Source organism: Ischnura elegans, chromosome 4 (genome assembly GCF_921293095.1).
Source record: "Ischnura elegans chromosome 4, ioIscEleg1.1, whole genome shotgun sequence".
NCBI lineage: Eukaryota > Metazoa > Arthropoda > Insecta > Odonata > Coenagrionidae > Ischnura > Ischnura elegans.
Window position 1 is genome coordinate 52,344,024 of NC_060249.1, and position 24,313 is coordinate 52,368,336.

Genomic DNA, 24,313 nt, shown 5'->3' on the forward strand with positions numbered 1-24,313 from the left:
TGTTTGTAATTTAATTTTGTTTAATATATGCCTTATACCAATTATTTTTATTTTATTCGCATGATTAAAAATTAATTAAAATTATAAATGGATTAATTTATAAAATGGGTTCCATTTTAAATTTTATTTTCAAGTAATAATTAAGTAAAAAATTGATGAATCAACATTCGTCTAGTGTCCTCCCCACCCATTATTACTTCAGGTTCTGCAGCCTGTTCCACATACTCCAATGGAGGAATATTTATGTCTGGCATTTCAAGTCTATTTTGAAGCATTAAATTATGGAGGATCCCGCAAGATAGTATTATTTTTGAGGCATTTTCAGGAGAATAATGTAAAACTCTATCTGCAGATAAACAACGCCACACATTTTTCATGACACCAAACAGGCGCTCAACGCAGTTTCTGGTCCTGCAGTGAAAATTTGTATAGCGTTCTTCTGGCGAGTTTGGTGCAGCTTGCCTTACTGGTGTTAATAAATATGGCTGTAACGCATATCCAGAATCACCTGAAATGGATCCCTGAATTATTATTGTTTGTTTAGTCATTAGTTTACTTTTAATTGAGTGAGGAGAAACAGATTTTACCTAATAGCCACGTGTTTCTTATTCCTTCATTATGCCAAGCTTCCATCTGCTGCTTCACCCTACTTGCATTCCAAATGAATTGGTCGTGGACTGACCCAGGGAAACGAGCCGTCAGGGAAAGTATTTTTAGGTCATGGTCACACACCTTGAAAGTTGGTATTACAATATAAAATATTTACATTCAGCTTCATCACTGCCACCATATCCTCATAAATATGAATTTAAATGCATCAAACCTAAATAAATGGGCACTTACTGCCTGCACATTAAGGGAGTGGCCTCGGTATCGGTTGTTATAGTACGCCTCTTCTCTCACAACTGGCTTCACTATTTTAATGTGGGTGCAGTCAATGCACCCAACCACCCCAGGGAAACCTCTTGCCTCCATAAACCTATTATAATTTACATCCATGAGATTAGTTCATGGCCATGAGAGCATATCGTGACGGAATGATTCTGAATTCTAATCCATGAATTTGAACGTTTCATTTACCTATTTTTTACTATTTGCCGATCTTCAAATGTCGCTGGGAATTTAATGTACCTTTCAGCGAGGACTTCCACAATAGCACTGCAAACTTTACGAATGCAATTGCTGACAGTGGATTGCCCCACTGAAAGGTACATGTCCTGCCCAACAGATCGTTGATAGGAGCCAGTGGCCATGAAGCGGATGACTGTGAGAATCTGTAATTATTCAATAAATGGAATTAGCAATGAATTCTAAGGAAAATTGGAAGCATGACACTACTTATGTTCTCATTTTCATCACCTGTATATGTGCAGGCAGACCTGTCGAGCGTCTTCTCTCTAGTAAGTGACCCAATTCCTCCACAAGGTCTCTCGCCATTCTCCGTGAAATGCGGAACAAGGATTTGAAATCTTGTTCACGCATTTCAAATGGATTGTGTTGATCCCGGAGTTGCCTCCGTATCAACCGGAAACGTTGCCTTGCCCTTCGTTGCTCATGCTCATGGAGGAGCAATGGCAAAAAATAAAATGCCTCCATTCGTCCTAAAAATGGCAATAATTTATAACTTACTAATAAGAGCTATGAATATGGTATGTCCCGTTTGTATTATACATAAGTCCAGCCTACCTTCTATATCTTGCGAGCTTGCCAAATTGCGGACGTATAAGATTGATTCCTATTCAAACAAACCGCCGAATCTTCACGCTGTTGGCGCTATGCGACCGAAACATATGAAGAACGAAAGTACGCGCGCGCCGGTAGTTACCTCACTGAGGTATTTACATGAATATAAATTGTGATTAATTCGTGGTATTGCTTTATGTCTAATCTCCGCAAAATATTGACTGGAATGATAATGTTTGCATAACATATACCTCGATGACAAGTAGAAAAAAGTTAAAAAGTTGTTTTTTTCAAATATTTCAACGAAATTGACGCATATACTTTTGAATGAAATACTCTCCAACCATTTCAAAATGTCTTTATAGATAAAAAAAAGGGCATGGGCTTAGGTATTTAAATATTTTGTCGATGAAAATTGACATATACGATGCCGCGACCGCCGCGATTGACGCTTATCACCCTTATCACCTTCAGTTTCGGACGCGATAAGGCGAAGACGGCGACAGGGTGATATAAAGTGCTTTCACGGATACATAATCGCTGTGATGACCCTCCGTCGTCAGTATCACGTTGCCCCTAGCAACGACGTCGACATCACCCTTCTCACATTTACATAATCGAGGTGCAGGATTTCATTAGAGTGGTATCTCAAACGTTCCTATAAATTTTTAGCTTGTTGACAATTTATGCAAGGGTCAATTTGTCTATTTTCACCATCTACCGATTCGATCGATGGATTTTTCTTCCTCATAGGAAAATCCACTAGGATTGATAGAACACTAATTGCTTAAGCTTGGTTTCGCTTATAGTAGGACCCGCCCGCCTTTGTGACGGTGCGGGATTCCTCGACCCCTCCCTTCCTACCCTGTCCTCTCCCTGCGCCTCGATTATGTAAATGTGGCAGCGACGACGGCGATAGATGACCATCAACGTTCTCCTATCACGTTCCGCTGTATCACGCGATCATGTAAGCCACCGTCATCGCGCGTATCATACAGGTACGAGCGCGTGAGGTTGGTATCATTGAGAAATTTGAAGAGCCAATGAAATCCTTCGACGCATCTCTGTCCGAGAATGCGTCGTCTGCGGAGAGTTTGAAATAACAATAACAAACAACTAAAACATAAAATGGAGGCAGCTCAAAGCTAAGTACTTCGCTTCGCCAATAGATAATATTATAATTAAGTACTCGTATTATGGTAAAGTTATGGGGAAAGTGAAGTATTACTTTTCGATGTGTGATAACGTAATCTATTATGATAATGCTCGCCGGACAATGCTGAAAATTATTTGCTATACCGTGGAGAATGGTCGAAAAGTCGTGACCTTGGATTGAAAATAATAATGGTTGAAATGATAATGGAAGTGTAATCGCGCTAGCGATTTGAATGTAAGTAGTTAATAGTTGATTTATGATGATTAAAAGTCAAAAAGGAGTTTAACTCAGTACTATTCCACAAACTTTTATTGTAACAGTCTACTAGTTTCGACGTTTATACCGTCATTATCAAGACTAACCTGTCTGTTAAAATAAAAGTTTGTGGAATAGTTCTGAGTTTTGCTTCATCATGAACATTTCATCGTCCCAACAGGTAACGCCCAAATCAGTTGAGTTTAACGATGTTGATATGTTGGAGAACGTACTTGGCAAATGTTGATAATTTAACTTCGATACAAGGTAATTGACGTTTGAATCACGGATCTACTTCAATTAGCAGTACTTCCAATTTGCTATGTGAAAATAAAGCTGCTCAATCGAATTCACCACCATGCGCACATAACAATTGAACAACGTGGACAACTATAAAGTCAACAGAGCACTCCAGTTGAAATAATTAAGAATTATATTGGTTTTTAATCGATCATAGGGCATTTTTAAAATAAATAAACAATTTTTTGATCATATATGCATTTAGTGCTCGTTTTTATGTCAGCATATGCTTGTCACAATGGGTTTCGAACGTGATAGGCCGATGACGCCCGCAGCGTGATAAAAAGAGCGATCACGGTTTCATAACCGCTGTTATCACCTTCCGTCGTGGGAATCGCGTTGTCCCTGGCAACGACATCGCTCTCACCCTTCTCACAGTTACATAATCAGGGTGCCGGAGGTGTCGTCGGGCTCTCATCGCGGCGATGCCTCCCATACTTTTTCCTTCCTCTGTCCTTCCCCTCTCGAGAAGCTCGGGCGTATAAGTCTCGGACTAGGTTCCCGGCTCTCGAGAGCGTATCCTTTGCGGGGCCCGTCCTGGGATCCCCGAACCCACTGTCTATTATCACCGGACTAATATTATCGCTTGAGCAATTTGGTTCATTATTTCACTGAAGGGCTAGGTTAGAGCCTGAAATATCCAAGTGGGCATGGTTAAAATACTCTTACTTAAGTAAATTAACAAGAAAAATAAACATTTCATTTGATATTGTATTATACTTCCATAGACGCGATGAGGAACTATCTTACAGTATACGCAGTATACTAAAGAGGAATCTGCCATCTTCGCTAACAATGACGTCAACTAGATAACGTCACCGCTCTAAGAACAAATGAAGCTATTTATCGTAATTCAACATCCTTTTAACGATCGTAGAAGGATTGCTAAGAGGAAATGAATTCCCTGAAAGCAAATTCACCATTTTCGGTGGCGGTTAGGTGATAGCTATAAATTTTGATACCACAAAAATAGCGTTATTTTATACAGCCACTGTCAAATAGGGCAAAGATGCCGCAGAGTGACATAAATAGGAATGTCCTAAAAAGTTTATGGACGATTATAATTCTTAATTAGTATGCTAAACTTTAAGAAGGGGTAACATCATACAATTGTTTCTTCCAAAACTTTTTTATTTCTTTAAAAATACAATTATTTATTCGTCTCCTTCCTTCATGACCTTTTTTTAATGGCCTTACTCTCAGCAATCTCCCTCTCACCTCCAAACAACTCCTTGGCAACCTTTAATCCGTCTTCATAACACATAAACATCAAATCAATGACATTAGTCATTGAACATAAAAATAAATATCAAACGTTACAAAGGTACTCAGAAAATAAATTGGCGTGGAAAGTAAGCGATATGATCCCGAGCATGCTCCAAACAGACAAATTTGAGGATTTTTGGGTTTTTATCTTGACTTTCCCCCTCGCTCAATGGAACTGAATGCACACGACCGCAAATAAGCCGCGAGACGACACACGATGTGAAGCAGACAAACATTCCTCTTGTGTACACGATGAGTATCATTAAAACATCACAGGGCGATACAATCAGGTGAATCTTTGGAGAAGTGTGTCGGCAAATAGAAGATGCAGAAGTAAACATGGATCGGTGTGAAATAAACACGTGGGTTATACTGTTAGTGACTCGATATGCGCGGAATTCAAACCGACGAGAAGAGCCTTCCACCAAAAGAGAGACCTGCTTACAGCGGGAAACTTAAAAATGAAACTAAAGAAACAATTTATAAGAAACTACATTTGGAGTATGCTTTTACACGGAAGTGCAGAGGCGTGGAAATTGACAGCAGCGGAGAAAGCAAGGATAGAGGCCTTCGAAATGTGGTGCTACAGAAGAATGATGAGGATCAAATGGATCGACCGAGTTAGTAACGAGGAAGTCATAAGCAGGAGAGAAGATAACCCTCGTCAATTCCTTGACAAGAAGACGGAAGGCGATATCTTCAGACATGATAGCCTGATGACAGTGGCGGATACATACAGGGGGCGCCCGTATTGCCAAACATTGCAGTACCACAATTTTAACTTTTTTATATCATAAGATGGCATTTTCTTGTATTTTTACATAGTCACTTTAATTAAAACCTTCTTTAACTTTGAATTTGACTTGATTATTTTTTATTACGATAAAAGTAAAGGTAACTCAAGGTATCTTTTGCGCCCCCCCCCCTTGATTTTTTTCTATATCCGCTACTGCCTGATGAAGGCAATCGTCGAGAGGGACAAGTGGATGGCAAGAACGGAAAAGGAAGACCTCGAACAGAACACGTATAACAGGTAAAGAAGGATGTAAAGGGAAGAAATGGGTAGGTGTGAAAAGATTAACTGATAGGAAAAATGAGCGGAGAGTTGCGTCAATACTGTTCTGTATTCTGCATTAGACGCAGTATTAGTCTTTACTGGAGATAAAATGTGAAAAAGTGCTGAAAAATAATAAATTAAAAAGAAATTATGTAAATTCATGGTATAAAAATGTTCTGTTGCAGTTCTGGAGCACCACCTGAATTACATTTTGGTAACACGGGGATGGCGACAGTAAAAATTCTATGGCGGCCGTCGGCGTCTGCAAAGGAGCTCTTTCTACATCGCGAAATGGTTACTAACAAGTATAATTTGAGTTCCGAGGATAAATATGTGCAAAACTAAGAACAAATATTGGGCATAAATTATAGTTGCGAGCATTTTTATAGAAATACTTAACATATTTTCAGCTGAGTATGATAAAATTTACTTCATCTAACACATGGTTCTTAAGCATTAGAGTCTATTAAAAGTCGTATTAATCTGCCGAAAAAAAACCTCGTAAATTTCACAAAAAATAGATTTAATACTGACCAGTTTCGTTCGTCACCTGACCATGTCGCACGAGGCTGTTCGAAATTAAAATTATCCATGTGGAATCGACAAGGTTTTTTTGATTCGACAAGAAGCAATTTCACAAATTGTGAGTCACGCCCCAAACTATCCATTTTCGTAAGAATCTAATTTGAGTGTAGAACATTGAGAATTCTGTGTTTTCAGGGGAGATTTTTTTCTTCTGACCATGCGTTAGTCAACGGCGAGTTGTTTCTGATTCTGTTCACGGGCATTTTGTTTCTGATATACGGTCTTGATTGAAGTTACTCAAGAGATTTAGAACTATACAGTATTCATTATGCTCAGGGCGTCACCCTGGGTGCATATTTCATTACAAAAAGAACTTGGCTTAGCAAAAGCATAGAAATAATTGAAAAAAACAAGTCTAATAGCTATAATACAAAGAATAAAGAGGAAAAACACGGAAAAATAAGTGCAATACATTATATTCTACTCTATAAGCATGTTATATTTACGTAGTATAAGTATGTTATATTATATTCTGTAGAGTCTATAAGTATGTTAGACGTTCTGTAGAGTTCTATAAGTATGTTACATTATATTCTGTAGAGTCACGAGAAATACATGTGAACATGTATAAATGGAAGTATTATGTTTTACGTTTTCAGGTGAAATTTCGAGATATTTAATTTAAAATGAGTTTCGAAAAACAGTTGTTCTGGGAATTTAAAAACACGAAGTAAGGTTTTTTTACACGTGATGTCTTCTGGGTAGTTTCTGACCTAACCTTAAACATTTCACTGAAGCAATTGGGTATTTTTCGTTGATTATGTGAAAATATGGGTTCAAAGTAAATATTTTCTATGAATAAAATATTTATTCAACTTTCTGTATTTCAAGGAGGGTATTGGGAATCTATTTCCATCCAGATTCGATTGGGCCTTTTCAAATTCAAAAAAAGGAAAAATGACGACGGATCAAAGGTAGGAATGTAAAACATAATAAAAATGGCAAAAGTTCTTCTTTTCCCGAGAAATAATAATTTCATTAGTGGCCCTTTTACAATAACGGTACGGTACGGTAAAATTCAAGCGCCCCACGGGAGAGATACAGCAGTGTCCTTAGGCATAAAAAGGATAACCATTTTTCTCGAGAAGATCATCCTTAAAAAGAAAAATATGTAAATAATAAAATATATCCTAGAATTTATCCCAAGAAGTTAAGATCAAAATTATAATCCTCAAAAAATCAACATCTGAAAACCGAAAGTGCTCTCCATTAGAACACCGAATGAAAGAAGGAACCACTCACCATCAAAAGCAGATAATTTTATGTATCCTTGAATTTTTAGACGACCATGAAATGGGAAAATTTTAGGATGACATTATGATCACACATCAGAATTGGATTGTGTAACAAACATTTTATTGATGCAGAGAATTCATTCTTTCACGATACATCAAAGTTTAACAATATCCATCACTAATATATAAAGAAGTAATGAATGCATAAATAACTTTCTTTAGCACGTCCGATACCATTGTAATTCTATAACTCTAAAAAAAAGAGCTGTCATTTTTCAAGTAGCTCCCTTACGGCAGCCAACTCCGTGAAAAACAGTATCTATTGTTTACATATACAATCTAAATAAGAATAAATTTGAATGGATAACTCCTGGCCACAGCCATTTATTGCCTATTTTTAGCGGTAAAACTAAAATATCTTTTTTTCTATATCAGCGTTTCATAGCATTATTTTAAACACTGTGAAGAATGAAACCCGAAAACTAAAGACGGCCAACGTATTGATGCATAATTTTCAAGAGTTCGCGAAAGTTGGGTGTATTTTCCGTGGATTTTCATCATTTACACAACAGCTCCTAACGCACGAATAGGGTAATACTTTATTGAGGAGGCTTAACAGTTAAAATATTGTTGTGGTCAACGAAAATTACCATTGTGCATACCTGATAACAATTAATACGGAGTGACGCCATAATACCCCACTGGATACTCACAAAAATAGAATAACTAATGTAAAATACGGTGAAAAAAGGATGAAGGTTGAACTAGAATGAACATTTTCAAACAAAGTAACAGTTTTAATATCACCAGGCGATTAACCTTGAAAGGAATAAGAACATATCGTAAATTCATAAATGATAACACTTTATTGGAAATCATCAGGATGTAAAACTAATAAATTTATTCTCTGCTTTGAGTGAATAAGCATCATTTATGTTAGAAACCAATATTTTTATAAAAGAAAGGGATGACCCAATTCATAAAATGAAGGCATACATAAGTTGATTAACCTTCGGTGCAAAACATTTTTCCCAACTTGAAACAAAATCATTCATAATTGATAATTCATGCGCTATAAAATTGCTCTTTGCACAAAGCAGAAGACTTTTCAACACATTCGGATGGCGGTATTTATCTTAATGGTTGTGGTAGAGCCTTGTTTGGAATAACAGCATATTTTACCTCCGTTTCCCATGGAAATCAATAAGCCGTTTTTTAAATGTTCATGGTTTGCGACGACAGAACAAGCTCCAAAGCTTGCTCCATGCTTCTCAAAGGATGAAGCAAATAAGGCATCTCATCATGGTCAAATAATCTTTGTTTCTCCATAAAGATAAGAACGAGGAGAGGACATCTTCTACATTTGATTATCTCGAAGAATTATTCATGGTGAATAACTACTGTCAAAATAAATTAATACAACTAAACACAATGCTAAGAGAGTGAGAAGCAAAGAAAACATGTATTGAGGATGTGGTTAAAACAAAAATTAAGGAATAATATTCCACGAAGGACCGCCTTCCTCAACTGAAACCTGTGAAAATAAACGAAAATCAAGATAAGTACACAAACAAAATATAACGGAAAAATCGAAAACATAAACTAAAATTGTAAGAGGATTAGAAAAATTCGACGATCCAAATAATTTCATGAAAAAGGAAAAAAATGAGGTGAAATAAAGAAAATTATGTAATTAATAATTGAATGATAATAACCTAGTTATAATAACGTATCACAGCGATTAAATTCAATGTAAATATCACTTGACACTCTGTTTTATTCTCAATCCTATTTTACATCCACTTCAAGATGGCTCTCTCCTTAACAATTAAATATTTATCTTTTATCACCATAGCATCGTCTCAAAGAAAGAAATAAAAGAAATCAAAATAAAAACAAACATGGTCACAAATAAACAAAACAAACAACAAATGAACTTAAAAACAGAAAATAAACTAAACATATACAAATGTGATATTGGTCATAAAGACACATGCATCAATAAATTCTCATTCTTGGACAGAATTCTTTAAATTAAGAATGCTTATCAATTGAAATGTTAAACTGTAAATTCCATTTTATTCAGCTAAATACATACTCCCAAACAGGTGATATACGCTCAAGTCCAGGACCGTAACTACGAGTTTTGTTGGGGGCGTGGGGGGGGGGACAAAGATCTGTTTGCCTCCGTAAGTTATTTTTTGAGGAGCGTTAGTTGACATTAACACAGTATATATGATATTAAGAAGTTAGATTTATATATCAACCTCATTCACTGAACTGGAAACATTCTGGTGGCTATTATATAGCCGCGCACTGGAGCATTTGAAACCAGTCTGAAATCCGTCCGAGTCCTACAAACATGGCTGACTCCCACGTATGAGAAAAGGGATAACCCAATTCATATGATGATGGCATGTAGAAATTGCTCAAACGTGTGGTAACTTCTTATGGTATTAAGAAGTTATATTTATGAATAACACTTGTAAATAACACGTATTAAAAACTTATGCACTTTAATACACATAATTACGCCTACATAAAAAAACACTTATTAATACACTACAATGCACTGGTTTCGCGCCCCTGATCCCGAAGCCGAGCGGTCCGGCCACTAATTGATAACAGTAGTACATATATGACACTCCAGACCCATGAGTCACGTTAAATTTTATGTCGTTTCTTAAAATGAAGAGAATAATACGGTACATAGTGTTCGTGTAATAAAGTTGATAAAATGTGCAACAAAATCCAATGAAATCGAATACTATTGAAACTATCATAATTTTGAATTTCAAATTTTTCCGCCCCCTGGAATCTGTTGCCCGGAACACGTGCCCTCCCTGTCCCGCCCTAGTTCCGAGTCTGGTCAAGTCCCTTAGAAACCATTTAAGGGGCTACAAGCGTCGTGCTGAGTTGGATTGAATATCAACCTCATTCACTTAACTGAAAACATTCTGGTAGCTATTATATAACCGCGCACTGGAGCATTTGAAACCAGTCGAAATCCGTCCGAGTCCTACAAACATGGCTGACTCCCATGTATGGGAAAAGGGATAACCCAATTCATATGATGATGGCATGTAGAAATTGCTGAAACTTCGGTGTATTATTACGTTCCCAGCTTAGAAGAAAATCATTCTTAATTGGCTATTCATGCGCTGGATTTTTTTTAAACAAAGCACCATGACAATCGGGGACTCTCATAAAATTAAAAAAGTAGTTTTTTTACATGCATAGATAAAAAAGTGAAAGTCATTTACGTATGCAAAATATAACTTCATAATTCTCATTATTCTTGTTTCTACAGAGCTTCAAAGTCCGCGAAAATTACTAAATTCTTTCGTGCTTCAAGAACGCACTGTGACGTCAGAATGCTAGTAAGCAGATTCGCTCCATGGCAATAACAAAAAGTAATAACGATAACAAACAGCAACGACAATACTGATTCATAACTTGAAGGGTGCGTCAAAAACAGTTTTGGATAGTTTTAAAGATTTTACGGTGTAAATATTGCCCAATGGCAGACTCTCATTCCATTCTTTTCGTGTTCAGTGACCCTATCAGGCAAAAAGAAATAGTATTGGCCAATCAACGATCTTCACTGACTAGGAAAGATTAGGGGAGTAGGAGAGGAGACGGCGGACGGTCACGTGATCTGAGTGTTCTCCATTTATGGCTCGTCCGTATTCGCAGCACAAAAATACCTATCTATTTTTATTGCCCAGACTCAGAAAATGACTTCAGTTGTTCTATTGGTATCACTCATGTTGATAACCTAAATTTTTCTTTCCTCTTCCCGATTCCAACAAAATTTACAGTTAAATAAGAAATTTATATGTAATTATGTATAATTAAATGTTATATTTAATTATAAATGATTTTTTTTAAATTATGCTTGAATATGAAAGCATTTACGAACGAGAAATATTGCAGGTAAAATCGTTTTCACACTCTTCAAATCAGTTTTTGTGCAAAATTTTACATCACACGTGTAGTGTAAATAGGGACTTCTTTAAGCATACTATGCCATTTAATCTCATACCCGCATAAAGGAATGTAGGAAAGTTAGACGAAAGACAATCTTTTTTTCTGAAAGTTTATAATTTATCGACATTTTTGATCCCTTACTTCTCCGTCATATCCCAAAACATTTTTTTATTATATGAAAGCTAATTAGCCCCTTGATTCATTAGGTAAAAATAATAATTTTCCAAAATACAGCTGTTTTTGAGCAAAAATTTTTTTCGCTGTGGTACCCCACGCTCAAGATTACCACATCGTATGTACCTTTTTGGTGATGTGATCTTCGCAAGCCATACGGATTCGGGCGGAAGTGGCAGGAGAATCCAGGCGAAATGGTCCCGACAGCCCACTTTCACTTCGGGCAGAAGTAATGGCATCCTTGATGGCAAAGAATACGGACATCGCCAAAGCAAGAGGAGGCTCACCTACTGCCTGCAATGAGGAAAATATTGAATAGTTATTGAAAACATCACTCACGCTCAACAGAACGAATTTTTTATTCTTTTGTGGCACAACCTCTACAGTCCGAGTGTATCATATATGATATATCTGTTTTTTTTTATCGTTTCCTGATCTAAGAATGTCTCCAAGTGCTGAGCGCCGCTTGAATTCTATACATTCTGCGCTTGAACATACGAGGGTTGTACCAAAAGTAAGGTTCCCATATTTTTTACAAATACGATACTTATTTATATTGATTTTCACATCGTTGAAAAGCTTACACTTTTGATTATTTTTCAACGTAGTCTCCATTTTTTTCGACGCACTTTTAAAGGCAGTGGTCCAGCTTTTCTATCCCTAAGTTGAAGAAGTCTCCCGCCAACCCGTTAAGGAAGTGTGCGACCTCTGCTCGGACTCCATCGTCGCTCTTGAAGCGTTTGCCACATTTTTGTTTCAGGGATATAATGAAATACCCACGCTTCATCTCCGGTGACGATAGAGACCAACAACTCCTCCCCCCTTAAATTGTTGAAGAAATTTGCGAGCACAGTCAAGGCGTTGCTGCATGTGTCCGTCAGTCAGAATACGGGGGACCCAGCAAGCACACATCTTGCAATAACCTAACGTTTCTGTTAAAGGTCTTTCAATTGTGCCGTGGGAAGCTCCAGGAATGCGTTCAACAAGTTCACGGACAGAGACCCTCCGATCTTTGAGCAGCTCTCTGTTGATCTTCTGGACAATCCAAAACCGGCGGTCTTCCACTCCGTTCTTCATCGTGAACTTCCGTGTGACCCTCGGCAAAAGCCCTGCAACATTTGCGGATGAGCTGAAAGGACATGCACTCTTCGCCATAAAGTTCAGTCAGTTGCTGATGAATCTCCAATGGCGGTAACTTCCTTGCAAGGAGAAATCGGATTACTGCTCGATCCTCACACTTGGCGGGAACGGGGATCATCACTTTCATTGTTGACGGTTGCTAAGCCAATAATGAGCGACAAAGTGAATCGCGGACTGGCGGACTCGAGAGATGGGGAACCATTGTGCACGGCAATGTTGTGGGATTTAGCCTAGCACCTTCGCTCAACATTGTAGCTCATTGGGAACCTTACTTTTGGTACAACCCTCGTTCTAAACTGTTTTCCATCTCTCTCATGAATCTCAGGCGTGGTTGCGATGACGCAAGATTCCAGTTTTAGTGCTAAAATGAGTGGCTGAGTGAATTAGGAATGGCGAGTACCATTTATTGTCACTAGTTTACTATTTATTGTTGTTATTTCAATAACATGACCCTGTATAACTTCCAATTTTTATATTTGTGTATTAAAACCCTTTTCTTGTAATTGTAGCATTGTTTTTACTTATCACGGGTGATACAAGGGGTTACGTATCACAAAAATTATAATTTTTTTGAGCGGATTAATATTTTTCAGCTCTATATCTATAAAAAAATGAGGACAACGAAAATTTACAGCGCAAAATGCACTTCCAGGTCTGAAGAGTGAATGCATGACGTTAAAAGAAATGAATAGTACAGTACTAAAGCTTCCGATGACAGAAAAATTACTCAAAATGTCATTACCTTGGATGAGTAGACAGCCCTTGGATTTGGAGCTCCACGTAATAGGGAGACATTGAATTTCGTAGGAATGTTTGAAAAGCCAGGAATCTTGTATGTCCCGGGTCCTCGAGAGTAGAGCATGCCAGTTGGTGAGTATGTCAGTTCTTCTAAAGTATAAAGGCCGTAGCCCTGCATGAATGCCCCTTCCACTTGACCAATGTCAATGGCTGGGTTGAGACTTTCTCCAAGATCCATCACGATATCCGTGCTAAGAACCTAAAGAAAAAAATATTTTCGGATAAAGAACCTCTTTCTCACACTTAAAAAAAACAATCAATGTGATTTTCATACTACCAAATAAATGATTCGGGTAATGAATGGGGAACATGCATGGAATTTGTTCATCATCCTAGTTAGTCTCACTGAATAGAAAATTTTCTCACGAGTCCAAATATATATGCCAAAACTCTCCTAGTACTCCACAAACGTCAATAAATGCTAATTAAAAATGCTCGAATATATTTTCAAGTCACGTGACCTGAAACGCTTTCTGACGTCATCGCACGGTACAGCATTCACTTCGCTAAGAGATTAGAGTGTTAGAGACTTGAATGCAAGATATTTAAAGTAAAAATTGCAATTATTATCGCCAAATTTGCATTTGAGCCCTCGTAGATCGATTTTCTATCCACTTGCTAAGTCTGTCATCAGTGGATACTGTTCCGTGACGTCACGCTCCGATGACGTCGTGTTTTCAAGCAGCCGATGAAGATCAATTTTTAAAGACTCATAACTCAGCTAAAAAGCATTATTCATACGCTAAATTTTCGACGAGTACATTTGAGGTAAAGGCCTTCTTATTCCAGTACTTTAAAAAAATTGTTCATGTTCCCCATTATCCGATATAATCGAAGTTTTTATGAAAAATTTTCACGGATTGTTTTTTTTATTGGGAGCTAAGCGAGTACTTCTCATTCCTTGTTCATAGGCCTTTTATGCGGGGCACGTAATTGGATATATTCAAATTGTACGTTCTTTTTTACCTCGGGAGCGCAATTATTTTTAAATCTGTCGGGTTTGTGTGATGGCTAGTGCGTTAGCTCCCAACCCAGTGGGTTTGGGATAAAACCAGACGATGGCGTAAATTCGTCACAGAATTTACGCTGTTTCCCACCTAAGTGCTTAACTGAGGGCACTTCAAACACAGCCGTCCGAGGGGACTAAAAGCCTTGGCCCCTGGGCGCCATTGGTTTAGAGGCGGCTTCGAGCGATGCATTTTAAACTGCACATTCCTACATGCATCATGTTATGAAATTACGATCATTGTGTAAAGCAGGCTTTACAGTTAATCCAGCGCGGAACGGAAATTTAAAATTAAGCTCTCATTAGTCGAGGCCAAATACAAGATATATGCGTAGAGATAATATGATTTTATTTACAGTAAACTTCAGGTAACGTATTTGTGATTTCGTTAAAATGCGCATTACATTCACTAAAACTGAAATTATATGAAAAAATCCCAAATACTTAGTATTATATAAATATCTGATAGTTATATTGAATTTTCTATCAGTTCCCAAAGAGTAACTTAAAAATTCACTAGCCATTTAAATAGCAATTTTGGTGAAAAACGGAGTGCTTTTCAATATGTCAGGAATATCTGGTTCAGTAGGAAGAAACCAACGTGAAAAACTAAAAGAATCGTACAATTAGTTAAAATTAAGGGTAAGAGGTGATCATTTACAATGGGACAGAGTGCATTTCTTTAAAATTAGAAAGTCAGAATATTTTAGGAATGCTCATAGGAAGTGGCTATCAAATTTAAACCTTTTGTCCAGCAGTTGTTCCAAATAATTTTTTTTCTAGTCCAAGCCTTCTTTCAAATTTTATAATAATTACAAATAATATAATAAATTTGCAAACTGCCTTCAGATTTAATTTCTCAGATAGATGAAGGCATTCTTTTCATACCAGTCATTCATGTGGAGTCAATTTCATTCATACCTCTATGGCCTTACTTACTTGATGGTCTCCAGTCAGACAATCTATTTCGACTTCAGAACAAGCGGCACCATAGGTATAATAATGATGGGGATTTCCAGTGTGAGTTTCCCAGTCATAACCAGGATTTGGAGATCTGAGAAGTCAGGAGTAAAGTACAGAAATAAAATTTCAAGAATGAAACGATTGACATCAAATCACGTTAAAACAACCACAAGTATTTTTCCACCTCCATATCAACGCTATGAGCATAAGATGTATCTCCTAGCAACAAAATTGAAGGAAGACTTACAATAACAAAAGAAAATGCAAAGAAAAAATAACTGATTTAATGTGTATTTATATTGTGGTCACTTAAATGAAACACACACAACTAAAATACTAAATAAACCAGGGGCGAATATCAGGGAGGGGTCTAGGGGGTCCTCCCGAAATGGAAAAAATATATTATCCTGAACGAATATTAACATGATGCGCGAGAAAAAAATAGTGATACAAAGTTAACGTCTATAAAAACAATTGTATTTAAAGAATGAAACTATTAATTATTTATTTTTATCTACTTTATGAATTTAGCTACCAAAACTAATATAAAACACATATATTGTGATTTTATGACTTATAGATAACGTATCAGAAAATTGAGCGAGTTTTGTTGAGACTCTTTTATGACATCAGTTCAGATACAATGAACAATGAAAATCACTCACTCAGAGTTTCAATTCGTATGGTTACCTAGGATTGGCAAGGGTAATGCTCATCCCGTATTAAGGTGTGGGTTAGTTATTTTACACAATAAAGTTACGTCGGCCACTTCCTTTCCCTGGGCCAACTAGCACTTGTAGTATTTCATTCAGGAGGGGCGAAGGCAGCACTCGGGTAGTGAACCCGGGACCCCTCGATCGATAGCTAAACTTTCTGCATGTTAGCCCACCGCGCTTCCTCTTTACACTGTACAGTGATACCTCGAGATACGATTTTAATCCGTTCCGTATCCTGATGCATGTGTCTTTAAGATAAATATCACTTTTGTACATGTTTAGTTTATTTTCTGTTTTTAAGTTAATTTGTTGTTTGCTTCGTTTATTTGTGACCATGTTTGTTTTTATTTTGATTTCTTTTATTTATTTCTTTGAGACGATGCTATGGTGATAAAAGATAAATAATGAATTGTTAAGGAGAGAGCCATCTTGAAGTGGATGTAAAATAGAACCAGAGAATAATACAGAATGTCAAGTGATATTTACATTGAATTTAATCGCTGTGATACGTTAACCCTTGCTCGTACGTCAATTTGCTGGAATCTCAAAGCAATTTTCCCCATTTATATTAATTGAAATGCCATTAATCAGTTCCAGCCCCGAAATTGCTACCAACTTTTTTTATACGTCTTTTTGAATAAGAAAAACATATTTACAAATGACAAATATAGTGTAAAAAATAATAAAGAGAATTAAAAGCAAAAACACTGGTTTTATAATGTGTAATAAATATTTTGGTCACTTAAGTCATGCAACTCACACACAGCTAAAATGCTACTATATGTTTAATATTAGCCATTGCTTTTCTCTTCACTGCTCTTTGCCTTTTTCGCCGTGTGCAGCGCTGCAGTCGGCCGTTCCTCGTATCATTTCAAAGCGAAATTTCGCTCAGTCGACGGCTCGTATGTTAAATTTCTCGTACGTTAGGGCACTCGCACTACTGTGTATGGACTGGTAAAAATAATACACAATAATTTGATGATTTACCTGTAAAATCCTGAGGCTGATAGATTCACCGAATCAAGGTATGCAGCATTAACCCAGTCATTCCACGAGCCTTTCGGATCAGCGGCCACATACGGCTTAAGCCTCTGCTTAATTTTTCGGCAGGCATTCTGATGGCATTGTAAAATGAGAGAAATCAATTTACTCCACTCTTTGGCATATAGTTAGGGAAAAGCATCGATTTCAAACTAAGACAATTCCAAGATATAAATTTAGTATTTGCTTAACTTTTCGTTAAGTATTCTGAGGCATTTGCTCAACGAGTGAACTAGATCGACTCTATTAAGATAGAGTGTTTTTACTCTTCTGAAAAGTACTGTATTTTCTCATTCACCACGCGCCGTCGTGTATGACACTCACCTTGTCAGCTGGTAAATTGGTTTTGGAAAAAATTGGTGCAAGACACCGTGTATTATTAAATGAAAAACAAGAGAGTTTAAATTACTATTGAGTGACAATTTTATACCGTTTTCCTTTGAAATTAGCGGAAACATGACAGTTTTACCACCCCGGTATCGCCTCATAGATTAAATAAAACAAATTAATGGCTCTGCCGGACCCTGATGATTTCGTAATCCATCTTTGCTATCGATACCATTTAAAATGGAAACAAACAGACCTGCTTCCTGCTTTGCGGGTAGACTCTACCTAGAATGCGATAAAGGTATAATACCTTACTTTTCTGCACCAGTTTGGTGGTTGTATAGCAATGGGAAAAATTGTTGGTGAATTTTTTGGAAGTGCATATTGTCTCCAAAAAATGAAGACATATTTTTTGGAATGACGAGGAATGCATGTTAAAATTTCATCCTTTTTACCCAAAAGAGGCAGCAAAACAATTTCCATTTTTGTCCCTGCACTAATACCAATACTTTTTCCTGACGGAGGCGGGATTCTCTGCTCCATCAACTGCAAAAAAAATCCGTAAATACGGTAGAGCCTCGTCTATTCTGACCTCAATGGTCAAACTCTCCGGTTCATTCTCATCAAAGAACTGGACCAATATTCTCCGAAAGGTACAGAATAGGATAACACTTTTCAATGCAAAAACAAACAGCAATCGTGGTTGCAACAATTACAATTCCAGTGAAATTTAAACATGCACTTTCAGCGAATGCCTGATATTCATTTTCATAACAAATATGTTTTTGTATTGTGCTGAGCTTGTTTGATGACAAATTGAGACGCGTGAATGTAAATGTTCAGCCGGCAAGTGCACCGCAGGGATTAATGAATCACCGTGGGCCGCCTTGGCATGATGTTACACACGTCGCACACGGAGGCCATGTCATAGCTGAACAACATCATTACTCACTTGGAGCGGCAGCCTGACAATTCACTTTTTGTAGTCAAGCGATTACGCGATCGTACCGCGATTAAACGCCACACAAAATTAAAACAAAGGAATACAGACGTAAATCTAAAGACTTGGTAAAAAATATCGAAATACATTTCTCCTTCGTATGCAGAATATTGTGTAGTGAGTATGGTCGATATCATCATAAATAAATGGTAAATATTTATATTATATAACACTACTTATCGTTTTTATTAATATTCCTGTTGCTTCCGGTTTATCCGCATTTTCGTTTATCCGGATAATGTACGGACCCTTTTAATCCGGATAAACGAGGTTCTACCGTACAACCAAAACATGAAGACAGAGAATCCACATTGAACGCATTCGACCACATTTATATAGCTCAAAATTTTGAGGGAATTAAAGAACTAAATGGATACGTAATGACTGACTGACAAGCTACAGAATTAATATGTGGATACTCGGGTAATCCTCGAATCGTAGTGTATGACGCGCACCCGGTTTTTAACGCCACTAAAAGGAAAATACGAGGACGTGGTACATGAGAAAATACGGTAGCCAGTGAAAAGTATTGAATTCATAAAAAGATGACCCCCATAACATGGTCATTGGTCAGCAGACTAAAATGATTACGTGACAACAATGAGGTGATATATATATTTTCATTACGCCTCGATCAGATTACGATTGTTCCAGCAATCGTTGGAACCTTCGTGCATTCACACAACGATGGTTAAAATCTGTGCTGCCCTCTAGTGCTGACATCCAAAGTGAACGAGAAATTGACGGTTAGTAAAGCTGTTGCGATATGCAGGGTCAACATATTACTTTGTTCAACGCGTATTTAACGAATAATTTTTCTTCCGCCCATATTCTTCCTTGCTTGGACAAATCCATGAAAAAAACATATAGCGAAGGGAGCTTTACGAACTTTTCGTCTTTCACTTGTCCCCTTACGGTCTCTCAGCGCAGCACCATCGTAAAGTGCCAACGTTCGGAACTACGTGAACCGTTGTCAGGACATGCATTCACACTGCTAGTTCGGCCAACTATCGTTGGGACGATCGCTCGGACAATCGTAATCTGAACGAGGCATTACACTCACGTAAAAAAAACTTACCAAAACTGCCATTCCATTCAGATCAGATGAACTACTAGCAGCGGTAGGGGGAGCATTTGGAATTTTGTCAGTAGACGTCTCTGATATGTAAATAATGTCCTCTGGAATTTCCAGAACTCTGCTGGCAACCTTAAAAAAATAGTTTATTTTTAAAATTCTGGTCCCTACGAAAATGACGGTAAACTGAAGAAACACACAAGTGAAAATGACTCGAGGGAAATATGAAGAAAGATTTTTAATAATATATAGTGGGATAAAGTGCTGGGTTTGTGATAATGAAGAATATTGAAAATAATCTAGTCTTAATTTGACTGAAATTCATTATAAATTCAAATAAATTAGGCACTTTCAAACATATATGAATAATTTTTTAAATAAAAATTATAAATCGATGAAATAATGAAATACCGTAGCTATCCCAAAATGGATAACAGAATTTTACTTGAAAAATCATACACAATCTCTTAAAATTCAAACCATTATTTCAGTCAAATCACAGTGACCTATATTCGCGGCTTTACATTGCATTAAGGAGGTTACCTCATTAGTCATGATGACTAAATATTTGAAGACGAAGGCATCACCTTGACTTCATTTGGCCATTAACTAACAACAGTCATGAATTAGCCACCAACCGATTTCACAGTCCATACGTTGATCCCATTTCAACCCCACTGATATCGTTTGACATTCCCTGATGATAGTCTGATACCAACTGACGCCAAATTATTTCAATATTATCCTTCAAGAGGGTACGTTAGGTTTCCGTTATTGTCATTAATTATTGGATTCTTAAAATGAGCAAGACAACACAACTAGATGATGGTCATCACACAAAACCAAATGGTTCCGGTTTAACATACATATATTTCAATAGAGCCAAAGTTACCAGTGTTTCCTTCACGAAGATAAGTTCCTTCTATTTATTTATTACATTATTTATATCGAAACACCGGATCAAAATGTATATGGTTAAAAAATGGTTCGTAATAATATTTTTTTCGTTCCATTTTCTTTCTGGATTAGTTACTCTTCAGCAATGCCTTTTTCATTTTATTTTTTATTTAATATTAATGATAAATAACCACATGCAGCAGCGTTGCCATTTAATGCTGGCCAGGAAATAATTTATACAAATTTGAGGACATATTAACAATATGAAAAGAAGAAGCATGAATCAAATTTGCAGAAAATACAACGAGAATTGGCAGGAAGAATTCACCTGGATCATTTTGGTATGAAGGCCCTGCCCCATCTCGGTCCCACCATGAGTTATCAATACAGATCCATCCGTGTAAACCAAGACTAAGGCGCCAGCCTGATTGATTGGGAAGACTAAGGAAATGCCAAACATTGTGGGGAGAATGCATACGCCCCTCTTTCGCCACCTGTTCTTCCTGAAAAGTATAATAGCAGTAAAAACTGAGGTACAAAATGCGGCGAATATTTTGAAAACTTCTTCAGGCGCACTCAACATGATTTGGATGACACTAGAAATTGATTTCGCAAAACACCGTAAAATTGAAAGCTATACCTCACATTCGCTGGAACACATTTAAAAGTGGTGGTATACGTAGAACCGTGAATCCTAATAGCAGCGGTTCCAAACCGATGGTACGGGTACCCCTTGGGGGTACAAGACGAACCAGTCGTGGGTACGCCGAAAATAATCGGTTTTGGCGGACGCCAGGAACTATGTATCTCTTAACCAGTAAATAAGTATACATATTATATGGAGTCTTTTAAACGATGTTTCTATTTATATAATAATTTATAGCTAAAAGTGACACCTACCCTCAGTGAAATTATGTAGTAAAATGTGCATGTTACATTTTTGGGGTACATTATTAGTTACACATATATAATATAGAGTATTGCATACATACTATAGAGGGGTGCTGGAGGAAATGAGGGTTGGGAATCGCTGCCTTAGAGAATATATTTGTCCTGTTAAGCAAAACCTGTTTTGTTTCCAGAATATATTTCTATAAATATAATTTAATGGGTGTGGTTTTACTCCAGTTTGTGCTGAATTGAACAACCATGAGATAGGAATCGAACTCCACGACGACAAGTTCCTTCCATTTATTTATTACATTATTTCTATTACAACACCGGATCAAAATGTATATATGTAGCTGGAAAAAATGGCTCGTAATTATTATTCCCATCGATTCATTTCCTTTCTGGATTCGTTACTCTTCAACAATGTCTTTTTTATTTTATTTTATGTTAACAATAGATAACCACTTGCATCAGTGCTGCCATTTTGAACTGGCCAGGAATTTAAATAAATGTATATAATACTGGCCAGGAATAATATATGAATTTGAGAACATGTAAGCAATAGAAAAGGAGAAACATGAATCAAATAAAAAAAACGACAACGAATATCAGCAGGAACAATTTAGTTAGGTGACAGATAGGAGAGGGAAAGAACAAGGATGTCAATGAAAGTGCGAAGGGGTCAATGTGTTGAGGGAGAAAGTTACATAGGGAAGAATTGCGGAAGAAAAACGAGCGTCAAGTGAGTGATAGTTTCATTATAGATCACATAATGAGAGCCATAATTACTTACTTGTTAAAAGCTTCACTTTCCCGTCTCTTCTGATTATACGCTGATTTCTTGAGACACTCTTCCCAGCACTTTTGCAGGGTGCAATTCTGAAGGGTGTGATCATAGATCATTGTATCTCCATTTTTGACCATGTTCTTCTCCCTAATCTGATTAAATAAAAACACACAAAAAATAACACCAAAAATAAAGATACGTGTAAAATTAATAATTCTATAAAGCAGACCCTCATTTTTGATAGAATTAGCTCAAATTAAAAAAACTATAACATTCTTACTACCGGTTTTATAATGCATATTTAAGGCTAACCATGCGGTGATATAGCCGTTATCTTTACCTTGATTGAAAGTTCTATGTAAGATCAGACTATAAGCTAACCAGAACCTTTCAGCCACCACCAGGAAAGTTGACGGCTTCAATATCTTACGGTTAGGGCTAACCAGATATTATAAAAACTGGCTGTTAAGGCTGTTAACACGTATTATTTAATGTATGTTTGCATGAATGATTTTGGTGGACCGGAACGGAACATGCACGAATGAATGAACCAAATTAGAACAGGTTCTATTTTCCGTTCATGCATTCGCACACGTTGGGTGGTTACACGGTGCATTTTGGCGTTCATTCTCGTGTTCATCCATTTAGACATTAACCCGTACGTGTTAATGTATCGTGTAACCAGGCCTTTAGAGTCGGTTTTACAACCTCTAGTTAAAATTTTGCGTACTGTGCCATTTACAGTTATCAAGTGATTCCATGAAAGCTCGCAGGTTAAACTAATAGTTATTCTGAACCACTTCGCTTCACGGTGACTTAAAAGTATTCTCAAGTTTAGGTTATGACTTCGTCATGTTCCGGTTAACTCAAACTAGGAATTAGAAAACAGGCCATTAGTGTCAAATATGGCAGATAGTTTATTAGTTAAATACCCGTGACATTATGAAGGTTACCTACTTTGGCAGGATCGACGCCTAAAATTGCAGCCACATCAGTGATGGCATTTTCTGTGATCAGCATTCCCTGAGGAGCTCCAAAACCGCGGAATGCTGTGTTTGATTGAAGGTTTGTCTTGCAGCAAACACCTTTACTCCTAACGTTCGGAATATTGTAACCATTTTGTCCCAGCATCAAAGCTTGCTCTATTACCTATATAGGGTAATAAAAAACAAAAAATTAAATTTTTTTCATGAAAGACGTAATTAATATACGGTAATGTATTTTATGTACTTGAATGAACGGATTACTTTGCATGTATTTTTCACTGTTCACAATTCATACAACCTTTAAATTCGAAACATAGGTAACAAATGGTATTAAGTTTTCAGAAAAAATTAAAAAATATTAGTATTAAAAAATAATTAGGACGTCCATTGCTTTACTCTTTCTTTTTCATATCAGTAGTAGTATTTTCATGAATACACGTTAAGTTCTTACGCTAGCCGAATTTTCAATCAGCTTTAATACGAGAGAGTAGAATCTTTGGGTGAAATGATATGAAAACAGAGAGAATATTAAGTAGGAAGTAAGAGGAGAGTGGACATATTGGGAATGGTGAAGTTAATTGTCTAGGTGGGTTATTCTGTATCACCGAAGGTAGCCACAATCTGAGAATTGTTGGATCTTCAAATGGTTCGCTCAATCAGTCAACCATGGCTGGAGGGAACAACGACGACACAGTGAAAATGAATCATTCCCGAGGAAGTGAACGCTTTCAGTGATCCGTTAAAAAATACTTTAAAATTAGTAATGGAACACTTACAAGAGAAGATAAGTCTAAGGAACGACCGGCATTGTTGTAAAGATCCACTTCGTACGATAAAATTTTCCCATCACTTGTAAAGCCCATTTTGTATTTTCCATGGAAAGGATTCCTTCCTCCAGTTGCTACCATGTCCTCATCCCGGTCTAACATGCACCTCACCGCACGCTTAAGTCTGAAAAGATCACAGAGAACGATTAAATCAAAGT

At 37.0% G+C, this 24,313-nt stretch overlaps 1 protein-coding gene across 1 annotated transcript in view; it reads right to left on the minus strand.

Annotated features, from left to right (window-relative positions):
• Positions 1-8,380: 8,380 nt before the first annotated feature.
• The window catches only part of LOC124157469 (xanthine dehydrogenase-like), an 80,809-nt gene continuing 64,876 nt past the window's right edge, over positions 8,381-24,313 (minus strand). Inside the window, exons 20-29 of the mRNA XM_046532204.1 lie at positions 24,105-24,279; positions 23,300-23,491; positions 22,349-22,494; positions 20,993-21,167; positions 19,771-19,899; positions 17,312-17,439; positions 15,585-15,699; positions 13,584-13,838; positions 11,828-11,995; positions 8,381-9,071 (exon numbers count right to left, since the gene is read on the minus strand). Coding sequence (XP_046388160.1) covers positions 9,027-9,071; positions 11,828-11,995; positions 13,584-13,838; positions 15,585-15,699; positions 17,312-17,439; positions 19,771-19,899; positions 20,993-21,167; positions 22,349-22,494; positions 23,300-23,491; positions 24,105-24,279 — 1,528 coding nt within the window. The 3' untranslated portion in view covers positions 8,381-9,026. The remainder of the gene's footprint in view (positions 9,072-11,827; positions 11,996-13,583; positions 13,839-15,584; positions 15,700-17,311; positions 17,440-19,770; positions 19,900-20,992; positions 21,168-22,348; positions 22,495-23,299; positions 23,492-24,104; positions 24,280-24,313) is intronic.